General features: G+C 31.3%; 1 protein-coding gene across 2 annotated transcripts in view; it reads right to left on the bottom strand.

The window, feature by feature from the left end:
• LOC106679863 (UBX domain-containing protein 6) overlaps nucleotides 1-12,454 on the bottom strand; it is a gene marked incomplete at its 3' end in the record, with an annotated part of 59,591 nt that overhangs the window by 33,856 nt on the left and 13,281 nt on the right. The window contains 4 exon segments of one of the 2 annotated variants that reach the window (XM_014419238.2): nucleotides 2,431-2,501; nucleotides 4,050-4,109; nucleotides 7,169-7,416; nucleotides 10,721-10,816. In XM_014419238.2, coding sequence (XP_014274724.1) covers nucleotides 2,431-2,501; nucleotides 4,050-4,109; nucleotides 7,169-7,335 — 298 coding nt within the window. 2 annotated transcript variants of the gene reach the window in all.

The following is a 12,454-nucleotide window of genomic DNA, read 5'->3' on the forward strand; positions in this document are numbered from 1 at the left end:
AATAGACCAAAGGAGACTAAACAAGAAACTCTTTGACAGAATCGGTGAATACAAGAGCATAGGAGGATATGTGAAGCATATAAGAGGAAACAAAAAAATTAAAAATAACAGACAAAGACTGCCTGGATAGAGAACAGTATGGAAAAAAATTGAAAGAAATCAATGTTCTTGTGGCAAATAAAGAAAAACAGAAGGGTACTGCATGGTCGGAAGAGAGGAAGCAAAGACACGCAGAAATGATGAGAAAATACTGTAATGACATGAGAATGGCAAACATGAGAATAGAAAAGTAGTGATGAAGAGTGGTGGGTGATAGGCCGGATGATGGTTGACAATATACTGTCATACCAATGAAACTTTGTGGGATTCATCTGGTACCGCCAAGGAAATGCGATTTTCCATAGAAAGTTTTTCTTTGAGAAGTCTGGAGTGCACCCGCTGGGGAATGTCGGCTAGTTGCCTACGCTTGTGAATGACAGCGTCTTTAGGATGCGTGAAAGCCGTTGAGAGCAAATCTCCTCTTCTTCGTACCGGGTGGCCGAATACAACTTCTACTAGTGTAAACCCCGTGGCAGAATGAATTGTGTTATTGTATGCTAACACTGCTCTAGGCATTGCTGCGGTAGCTACTAGTCCCTTATGTAATTGGAACAACTGAAGATGTTCCCCGAGAGTATTGTGTAGGCGTTCAATGGAAACGCTCCCTTGTGGGTTCCCTGAGCAATTGAAATGCCATTTTATGTTCAACTCGGAACATTCTGTGGTGGTACAAGCGTTTCAAAATTCCCTCCCACCGTCAAACATAATAGTTTGCGGTGCTTCTTAGCTCAACATACAGGCAAACATATCATCCCAAACGGCATTAGATGTTTTGGTTGGCAAGGAATATGCCATAGCTAATTTACTAAAGTTGTCTAACAAGGTACAAGGTTTAAAAGGTCCAAGATATGGAAGAAAGATTTATCAGATACTTCTCAAAGGCACTATCCAAACCTGAAAAGAATTATTGCGTGACAAAAAAAGAGCTCTTGGACATTGTTTAGACACTGGAGAATTTTTGAAAATACCTGTTAGGATCTTTCCTTCTCCAAACAAATCATCTTTTGTTGATATGGCTTTTGAATCTTATGAAGGGCAGGTAGCACGATGGATTGAAAGTCTTCAGGAATACCAAAATTCAGGAATGAACATCAGAAAGATAGATAACAAATTAATGCTGATACAGTTTCAAGAAGGCCTTGTGGAATGGACTGCAAGCACTACATTAGAGCCAAAGGGAAAGAGTGGGTGAAATGCATGAAGACTGACATCCAGTCTGCGGAAAAATGGACTTTCTAGGAAATTAGGGAAGACCAGCTGAAGGACGAAGATATTGGAGTATTATGAGGTTCAAGGAAGAAGAACACTGCCCGGCTTGCAAAGACATTTCAGAGAAGAACAAGGCTTTGAAGTGTTACTAGGCAACGTGGGATTTTACATTTCCACTTACTAGGAGGGGAAACCAGTATATACTGATTACAGGGGGCAATTTTAGTAAAAAGCATCAATGATTGCCAAAACCCTGATGGAGAAATGTTCAGCCGGTTTGGACTTCCCCAAGAATTTACATTTAAACCAGGGTCACAACTTAGAATACCCCTATGAACTAGAATTATGAACTAACTATGAATAAGAAAAACGAGAGCAACACCACTATACCCCCAATCTGATGATATGGTGGAAAGATTTAATAGAACTTTGGAGAGCCACCTCAGGATGATTTTCGATGAAAATTAGAATGACCGGGATGAACAAATACCATGGATCTCGATGGCCTAGAGATCTGCAGTCCATAAAACAACACCTGCTAGTGTTCTATTCAGGAGAGAAATATGTCCACCAAGCAATTTACTTTTGGGATACCTAGAAGAACAGTCGGATATCAATGACTATGCCAAAGAGCTGCACTACAGGCTTAAAACTATCTATTACCAGGGGTCAGATAATGTCCATGTGGAAAGCAACCAAATGAAGCCACCCAGCCTCATAAAGTGGGTACCCTTAATTGGGGAAAGATCTGGGGGTTGAGCGTGATCTTGAAAAAATCACCTCCTTGTATAATTGTTGTTCTAAAAAAAGTGCTTCCTTACAAGTACTGAACCCATGACTCTTCATGGGTGATAGCAGTTCATATTGTTATAATTATTTCCATACTAGATGCTTCTTAAAATATGATATAGAAAGGAAAAATATAATCAATTTGACAAATAAAATTAGGTAACCCTGTTTTTACTTAAACTATCTTCCAGAATCAAACAACCTTGATTGTTGGTGCTATAAAATATAAATCTAACTATAAAAAAAATACCCTAACTAATTAATTAAAAATCAGAAAAATAAAGTCAATATTAAAGTACGTAACTGAATAACAAAGTAAAAAGAACTGCATACCAAGTTCTGTAGATGTAAAAAAGATTCGACTACTAATTTGCTGTGCACGCTTATCAACTTTTTCTTGGGAACTGAAAATATAAAAACACAAATACAGAATTATATAGTAAGTAAATATTACAGTAAATATACATACATAAACATAGTGAGAAAATAATCAAGAGTAATATTGAAGAGATATGTAATTCTTGCCAAGGTTAGCGGGAAAACAGATAAAATTAAACCGAGGTGTTAAGAATAATACCAAATTATTGGAAGAAGATGGTTTCAATCTAAATTAGCTGGAATTAGATATGAGCATAGTCTACTGCAGTGGTTTCTAGCCTGTGGTATGTGCCCTCTAGGAGGTAAAAATATTGCACAGGTGAGGGACATAGCTGTTTCCAAAATATCTCTTTCAAACATAAACAAATATTTAAAAAAAGTTAAATTTGTGTTGAAAGAGATAAATAAGCAATGGTCATGCAGAATACTAGAAATTTATCGAAATCATTGCCGGAATGAAATCCACATAGGTTCGATGGTGTGGGAAGAAAACATTATATTTACAAGAGCATATGATAGGAGACAAACATGGTTAAATGAATAAAGAAATCAGTACTATAAATAAATCAAAATACAAGCCTTCAAATTCATGATTTGATGCAGAGAGACAAGTTTGTACAAGATTACTTAATTAATTGATTCAATAGATGTTCCAACAAGAAAACAATAATGTAACATTTTGGCTAAGAGTAAAAAAAGATTTTCCTGTGTCAAAAAATAAAATTGTATTGCCATTTTATTAGTAATAATTAGACAGACAATGAAAAGAGCAATAATAACATATGCAAAGTAAATAAAATAGAAATATAATAAATACAGTACACACTGAAAGACAAAAAAAAAAAGGAAACGAGAATAAGTTAAGGAATAACGAGAGGAGAAAGGAGAGGGGGACTTTGACAGTCGACCCCTGTCTTTGGCATTCTTTGACTTTCGTTCATTCTGTAAAGTGGGTGTTCTTTTTTGTTCTTTCATTTTTCTTTTTTTCTTGACTTTTATTTTATTCTTATTTCCCTTTTGTTCTATCTTTTAGTATGTACTGTATTTTTTATATTTCTCTTTTCTTTACTTTTTATTATTTTTCTTTTCATAATATGTTTGATACTTTTGTATTTCTTGTTTACTTATACTTTTCATTGTAAATTTAATCTTCTTTACTTTAATTTACTTTGCCCATGTTTACATAACTTTCCACATATTTTACTTATTTCTTAACCTAGTTTATTTTTATTTCATGGTATCTTATTCTCTGACTTAATTTTAGGTGTTGCATCTTTTTTTAGACCGGATGGAGCCCTGCAGTGTGGGGAAAAATAAATAGTTTATTTTCTATTTGAGTTATTTTGATCGCACCCAGACCATCTTTCTTTCATTTTTTTACACACAGCCAATCAACTTTCCATATATATATTTTATTTTATAGTTTTAAATCAGTGCCAGATGTTCATGAATGAATCATAATTTTTTTTAAGACAGAGCAAGTTAATTTCTACTATAAATGGTGATTTAATCCAATAAAGATAATGAAATATTACATATTACATTTAAATTATACCATTATTGACAGAAAATACCTGGTTGTAGCAGCTGGTTCAGACTGAACTGGTTGCTTTTTTGGTTGCTGACTAGAAGCACTGAAAAATAATAATAACTATACAATAACTATTAGAAGTTATAAGGTATATTTTGCAATCTATTTTTTTTAAAAAAGAAAAATTATACCTCATCAACTGATTAAAAGTTTCAAACTGTAACTTGAAAGCTATTTTTAGCCAATAATTTCAAAATGTTAAAAACAAGAAAATGAAACACTGAAGTATATTAAAAATATGAATGAATGAAATGTTTCTTTATAACATTTGACATTTAATATTTAACATTTTTAAAAAGTATTAACATATTCAGCCTTTAATCCAACTAAATTTTAAAAGTTAAATAAACAATTGCAAGTTATATAAATATAGATGAAAATTCAATAGACATCATATCTGAAATATATTAGGCTTACGTAAAAGAAATTATCACAAACAAACAAGACTTTTATTTAATAAGGATATTTTGGTGTTTTATAAGTCTTCGAACAGCTTTTGATATTCCATGTTTTTACTATTAAAAGTATTTTTAAAAACAGTTTTCATTTATAACATCGGAAAATAATTCAAGCAAAAAATATGAAAAACAAAATGTATATATTTATATATGCATATATTCTGTCTTTTCACTATTTATGTTAAGTCCTAAATCCTGTGCTGCTCTCTCGAATTCTTCTAAAGCACCGGCCAGTGCTGGTTCTCCCTGTGATGACATCATCCGCATAAGCCATGAGTTGTGTGAGCCTTTTGTAAATGGTGCCACCAAGGTTTGTCCTTATTTTTCTAATGGCAACTTCTAGGGCGAGGTTGAACAGTACTGGTGATAATGGGTCTCCTTGTCTTAAGCCACTGTTAACCCTAAAGCTATTAAAGATGCCCACTCAAGTTTTCACCTTGCAACTAGTCCTTTCCAGGGTCATCTTTGTTAATCTTATTAACTTGCTAATCTTATTAACTTGCTAGGTATTCCCAGTGACTGCAATGCCTTTAATAATTTCCCTCTGTCTACACTATCATAAGCCTGTCGGAAGTCAATAAAGAGGAGGTGTAAGTCAACATTGTACTCATACATTTTCTCGAGCATTTGTCTGATTGAGAACAGGTGGTCTGTTGTTGACCGTCCTGGGCAGAAACCACTCTGGAACTCGCCCAGCAGTTGTTTGCTCCTTTCCATCATCCTCCTACAAATTGCTAAATTACTACCGACAAGATTTTGTAAACTGTTGGCAGGAGCGCTATACCTCAGTAATTTTCATATTTTAGTTTATTCCCTTTCTTATGTATAGGGACTATAATAGCTCCTCCCCAGTCAGCTGGCATTTTTCTTTCATCCATATATCCCATATCACCTTGTAAATCTGTTCCCAAGTGTCTTCCCCTTTGTATTTAATTAATTCTAAAGGGATTTCATCGGCCCCTGGAGACTTATTATTTTTCAGAGACCAAATTATGTCCATAATTTCTTCCCTGTCCGGTGGTACCTCCTCACCAATATCCTCTACATTATTAGATTGGTAAACCTATTTTTGTGCAGTCCTCCTAATAATGGATAACCATCACAAATATGGTTAATTTAGATAATGATGAAATTAACGAGTATTTGGGTCTTCCTCTCATAACAGTTCAGCTCCCACCTAAATTCACCATCCCAAAAGAAATCCAAGAACTGATTGAAAGGCTTAAAATAAAGAAATGTCTTGGAAATGATATGATCCCAGTAATAGGGATTAAAATGTTACCCAGGAAAGCTGTTGTTTTCATAACGTCAATTTTTAACAGTTGCCTGCATACTGGATATTTTCCCGATACGTAGAAAAAAGCCAAACCTATAGTAATTCACAAGCCTGGTAAAAAAAGTAAACTAATCAGCAGCTGCAGACCCAACAGTTCATAACCCATTCTGGGAAAATTGCCATAATCAGTTATAAAAAAGCATCTTTCTTCTTTTTTTCAATGCACAAAGATTATTCTGGATTTTCAATTTGGTTTTTAGTATAGTCATTCTACTTCTCATCAACTGGCAAGACTATCAAAATTTATAATAAACGGTTTCGAATTGAAGAAGGACATCATGGTAATGTTCTTGGACAGTGTTCGATAAGGTCTGGCATCAAGGTCTCCTATACAATCTAAAGTGGATGGGCACTCCAAAGTATTTATACGACATTCTGAGCTCATCCCTCAATGGCAGAACATATTCTGTTTGAATAAATGACACGAATTCTACCCTCAGACAAATCCATGCCGGTACTCCACAAGGTTCATTTCTCCCATTCTATTAAAATTCTGTTTATGGCATCATTCAGTCTACACATACCTCCATACCTATACTCTGTGATGATACAGCAGGGTTCTCTCAACATGATGACATAATAATAGCTATAAGTACTTTGCAAAGTCACCTTAATGAACTAGAACAATACTCCAATTAATGGATGATTAGTTTGAACATTGAAAAATGTACTTCAAAAGTTTTTACTCTCAGAAGCCCATCAGACCCACTAGAACTGACACTCAAAGGTAAAAATGTAAAATTGAATCCTGACAGTGAAACAGTAAGATACCTGGGTATTCACCTCAATTGCAACCTTACTGAACCCCAGGCTGCAGCAGGACATCCTGTTATAAATTGTATATATGTATTAGTTCTGTTATTATCATTCTAAAATTTTATTTTATCTTAATTTCTTTTTTCTCTCCTTATCTTTTTTTAAAATTTACTTTATTTTTTTTCCATTAGAAATCAATTATCTAATTTGTTAAATCCATAAATGTCATTGTTTTTGTTATTAACTTTACTTTTATCATTTATTAAGAATTATTATTTTAATCTATTTATTTTATCTTTATTTTTTTTAATGTATAACATTGAATATAGTTGTGTCTTCTTTTGTATGAGACTACACCCCCCCCCATAATCAATTGTTAAAAAAAAATATATATACCTCTTACATTAACCCTGTAAGGCCCACCAGGCCGATCTGGTATTAAATAAATAAAAAAAAAGAATATAATGGTTATTTTTTCAATTAAAATTGATTTCATCTACTAAAATTGAATACAAACACCACACTCTATATCGGAAGATTGATACTACTTACCCCTTGTTGTCTGATTGCTGCTTTTCACACCTCTGCAAAGCTGCATGCAAGCTGGCAGAGGATGGATCGTCAGAACTTGAACTGGCGCCATCAGAGGCTAGTCTATGACCAGGTCCAGCAAGCTTAAACTTAATTTGCCTTGTTTTTTCTTCTACGAACTTTTTCATTTTATATACGTGGAGAGTATACTTTGGGTAATTTCAAGTTTGATACACTTCTATTGAGTTCTTCAAACACTTTGGGTGGTGCTAAAAAAGAAACAAAAGAGCTTTAAAGTGTAAGTAAATATAGTATAACATTCTAAGTAATTTCACAACTATTTTTTTAACAGGAGGCTAATTTTAACATCTTGGTTAAAAAAGATATAATGCTTAAAACCAACCCAAATACAATTTGTAAAGAAAATTTCTACATAGTTTTAAAGGAATTTCAGGATATCCACAATTCTCATGATCTACTGAAAGGGTTTCCTCCAACTTCTAACACTATAATAGAATTCTTTTGCTAACATACTTTCAAATAATAGATGAGTCAAATATCTCATAATTCGAGAGTTATCTATGATATTCTATAATTATTTACCCATACCAAACTTCCATTACATTTTATTTATATATTATAAATTTCAATTTTTATAAAACAATTAATATATTATTTATGTCCAAAGGGTTATATGTTTTAGAAAAATCAATAATTTTTTATTTCTCGATTAACATCTACAGTTTTATCAGTTAGATTGATTTGATGATATTTATATTCAATATTAATTAAGAATATTTAGATCTAGACAACTAATCTGCTGAATACTAAATTCATAGTACAATTATTTATTTTTTTTTTTTAAGGATTAGCCCTTAAATTATATTCTTTGGTCTCATAGAGTTGATACCATTGACTTGCAAGATAGATTATTTCAATATTACAGGTATTTTACTGCAGAATGTCTGTCTTAATATATAAATGTCTGTGTTATACATAAATCATTTTTTTTTCTTTTAGTTGAATAGTAATCCTTGCATATTTTAATGATTTATGATCAACAATCAAGTTCAACAAGTAAAAATCTATATTTTTTGAACAATCAATGCTATTAAATTCAATAGCATGGTGCACTTATAATTATTTTTCTACTATAACTGAAACTGAAAAACTCAAGTTGAGTGTGAACTAATAGACCTATTAAAGCAGCAGCAGGTAAAATATATTTGGAACTGGTATGAAACCTTAATAATCAATGATTTAAAAGTTACAATTTTATACTATTAATTAATATTTACATAATAACTAAAATAAAATGGTTTAAATAAAAGAATATTGGTGAGAAGTAGAGGTAGTTTTTGCTTTTCCCTTCCAAGTGATTTACTTTAGGTTCAAAGTTGTTAAATAATAGATTCACACCCAGTACACTCATTAATACAACAAACATAGCTTTTCAAAAATGGAAACTATAAATAAAACGTAGTTCAAATTGTTGTAAATAGTTAATTAAATATAAATCTTTCTACCTCTATTTATGTATATTTTTAGTTTGTTTGATGTAGAGCAAAATTAGTTAAAGTTAAATCATACATAAGTTAACCACGATTCACTGTTATAGTTATAGATTTGAAAGCTGCTTGTGACAGTGAATAAAGACAGGAGAGGGAATGTTTTTACTAGAAGTATTGTGATAAATAATTATGTCCAAACTTAATGTGGGAACTAATTGAACATGGAGATAAGGTTAGATTAAAGGTAATAGTTAACTGAAATAGACTAAATTAATTATTTAAATAGTTATGGATTCTGAATGGACTAATGCAAATGCAACAGTGAGCCTGAAACACGAACAAATGTGCTGGGGAAATGCTACTTCAACTCCCTCCCTCCTCATAACATGCAAGCACCACAGGGTAAAGTTTGAGTTGATGAAGCTCCTTAAAGAAAGAGATTTTGCCTGCTTTAATGAGATCTACTGAATAGATATGGGCGGGTCCACATGATATGCTGATATTGTAGCTTTCTCTAAGATAGGGAAGTCAACAATCATTCTGGATCAAACCATAATATATGAAAGTAATGACCTTGACCAGGCAAATAAACTAGAAATAATAAATATATCCCTTTCCTAAATTTCCGCTAGGCTTAGGGGAAAAAGCCTTCAACATGAGAGGCCTCTGGGTTGGAGCTCACGGAACTATACCTAGGAAAACTAGGAGCTTCATGACAACTGTATCGATATCAACGACATAGCAAAGCTGCCAGAAAATATAATGCTCGACTCCATGGAGGAATTATCCACCAGCATAGCAACAGAAGAAGATAGTTATCATTTAGAGGAAAATCAGCATGCAAATATGGCATATTTAATTTTTTGTGTATATTTTTAACCATTTGTACTTAAGGGCTCCAGAGAACAATGAACTACTGTTAGAAAATAGAGACCATTGTCCTTAGGCTTTTGATTAGATTAAAATTATCTGTTATGCTTATGGGAATCTGTTATGTACTTTTGCATCTTATTTATACTTGTAATAATTACACTGTGGATGCAATTAACAGTGTTTATTATTAAGGTACTAAATTAATAAAGATGTTTATTATATTTTATTATTATTTAATTTTTAGGTATGTCATGTTCCTGGATGTGTATAGGTTTTTTAAATAAAAAAATATTACTTGAAATGAAGAATATTAGTTTGTAAATCCATTTTAATTCACCCACTTGTTGATGAAAAATGAATAGTTAGCAACTACCATACATAAACATTTCCTTTACTTAGTTTTTAGCCCAATATTTCATCCAACTCAGGACCAATAATAAAAATCCTGAACTGTTTTTGGGTTACTTTTATCAAAAATTCAAAAAAAGTTTAAAGCAAGTTTAAATAATATGCGGCGAGTAATCAATGTAATATAAAGAAAATCAAAATTCAAAAGACTCACACGATAACCGCATACAAAATTATGAATGGAATACTATAATGAAATTAATACTATAAAATAAGAAAATCACAATTATAATAGATAAGAATTCAACAAGTGGGTGAATTAAAATGGATTTACAAACTAATATTCTTTATTTCAAGTAATATTTTTTTATTTAAAAAACCTATACACATCTAGGACCATAACATAACTAAGAAGTGAATAATAATAAAATATAATAGACATCTTTATTAATTTAGTACCTTAATAATAAACACAATGTTAATTGCATCCACAGTGTAATTATTGCAAGCATCTATATCTATTTATAAGATCCAAAAGTACATAACAGATAATTTTAATCTAATCAAAAACCTAAGGACAATTGTCTCTATTTTATAACAATAGTTCATTGGCTTCACCAATAATAGTAACTTAAAAAAAAATAACAATTTTTTTGTACGTATTATAGCAAAATGGGAAAAATATAAAAACAAAAAAAATTCACTCACTTGGCCTGTTCTATCTAAATAATCATACACTATGAAACATCCATACAAACGGAATTGACAAAGAATTAATAACAAAGAGGTAAATATTATTACCGCATTCTCCTATAATTCTTAGAAGATAAATTTAAATTACCTTGATGCCACACGAAATATGAATTGATTTCTCTGTAAACGGATTCAAATCCTCCGATAACAAAACAGTATTCAAAAGGTTAATCTTTTGTTACGGAAGAGCCTTTTCTAAATGCCAAAGAGAATCACGCTAATTTGATAAGGAAATTATGGGAAGATTACAAGAGTACGTAAAATAAATAAAAGAACGTCATCAATAATAATAGCAATAGGTAACATATTAAGAAATTATTATTTAACACGAGGAATTTATAATTAATTATTAAAGAACTGAAAGTTTTGAAGCAGGTACAGCTCGTTAGCCTTCAAGTCGTTTTCAAGAGGAAACGATTCGAAGAACTCTTGGTAGCGCTCATCACACAACTTTCACTTAGGATTTCCCGAGGTGACAATAACGCATATAAACTTATACTGCCAAGAATAAAACAGTTTAACGAAATTTAACGAAACCGTGCAAATATGAATGTTTCGACTTTTTCCGATTTGAACTCTTGTCTCAATTTTTCCGTTTCACTCCTTTAGTTATCCATGAAATTCTTTATTTATACATTGTTTATTATTGCTAACAACGACAACAGGTCATTCATTTCAAATAAACAAAATTAAAGACACTTTAGTTAAAGAATTTTTGAATATTCGTCAGTTAAGCCATACGATTTCAATTAGAATAAAATCTATCCGGTATTAAATACCATTATTAACTGTAAATTGATTTCCTGACTCTAATTAAAATTGTTAGAGGCGTACTGGAGAATTTCGTAAGTAATTGAGTAAAGTCGATTCTATAAAATGCCACTTCTGGTTGGTCGATTTTTACGAAAAAAGTTTATGGAACATACAAGAATAAACATGCCCTAAATAGGTAATTTCAACTTCGTACTTTTCGCTTTTGAGCAGAGCTAAACACACACATTGGCACGCACTCACAAACACAAACCATTTCGTGAAATATAGTTACTTGGACTAAGGCGACTTCAAAACGTGTATTTCCCACGTTACTTACCCGTTATTTGCGAATCATTTGCGTAACTAAATTATGGATAATTACAACACCGAGATGAGTTGATAGGCCAATGTTATTTTCATTTTATGAGTAAAAAATAAATTTAAAATAACTGAACGATTTTAATTAACATAGAAATGTGAAAAGACTAACTTAGGTAATAAAGAAAACCAGAAGTATACTTTTTTCTATAACAAACACAGGTTAGTTTGGCTTATAAATGGAATAAGGTGATGCAAATACAAGAGATAATTAACAGAAAAAAGTTTCTAATTATTAAACATGGATAATAAAATAGATGATTATGAGTTTTGAGACATAATTTCTCGAATCATTGTAATAAAATATGATAATACAAACAAATAAGCAATAAAAATAATAATTTATTTTAAAATAAATTATTTATTTTTTTTGTATGCTTGTAAACACTATAAAAAAAGATATACAAAGGAAATAAGATAAAACAATAAGAGATGATACCTAAAAATAGAAAAAATTTAAGATGTATAATGATAAAGGTGCGATGAGTTATATTAAGAATTAAGTGTAACAATATAATTGTTTTTAAACATCCTATAGTCTGTTCCAACGTAACTGAAAAAAATAATTGAAATCATTATTTAAACTTTCAACTCAGCCATTTTTTCCCAAGAGATTTAGGAAAATAAAGTTGATGTATTAGAATGTAAAATTGATGCACTATTTTATTCTTGCTTTATGTGTATATATATG

Source organism: Halyomorpha halys, unplaced genomic scaffold, assembly GCF_000696795.3.
Source record: "Halyomorpha halys isolate HHAL.00 unplaced genomic scaffold, Hhal_1.1 Scaffold224.1, whole genome shotgun sequence".
Taxonomy (NCBI): domain Eukaryota; kingdom Metazoa; phylum Arthropoda; class Insecta; order Hemiptera; family Pentatomidae; genus Halyomorpha; species Halyomorpha halys.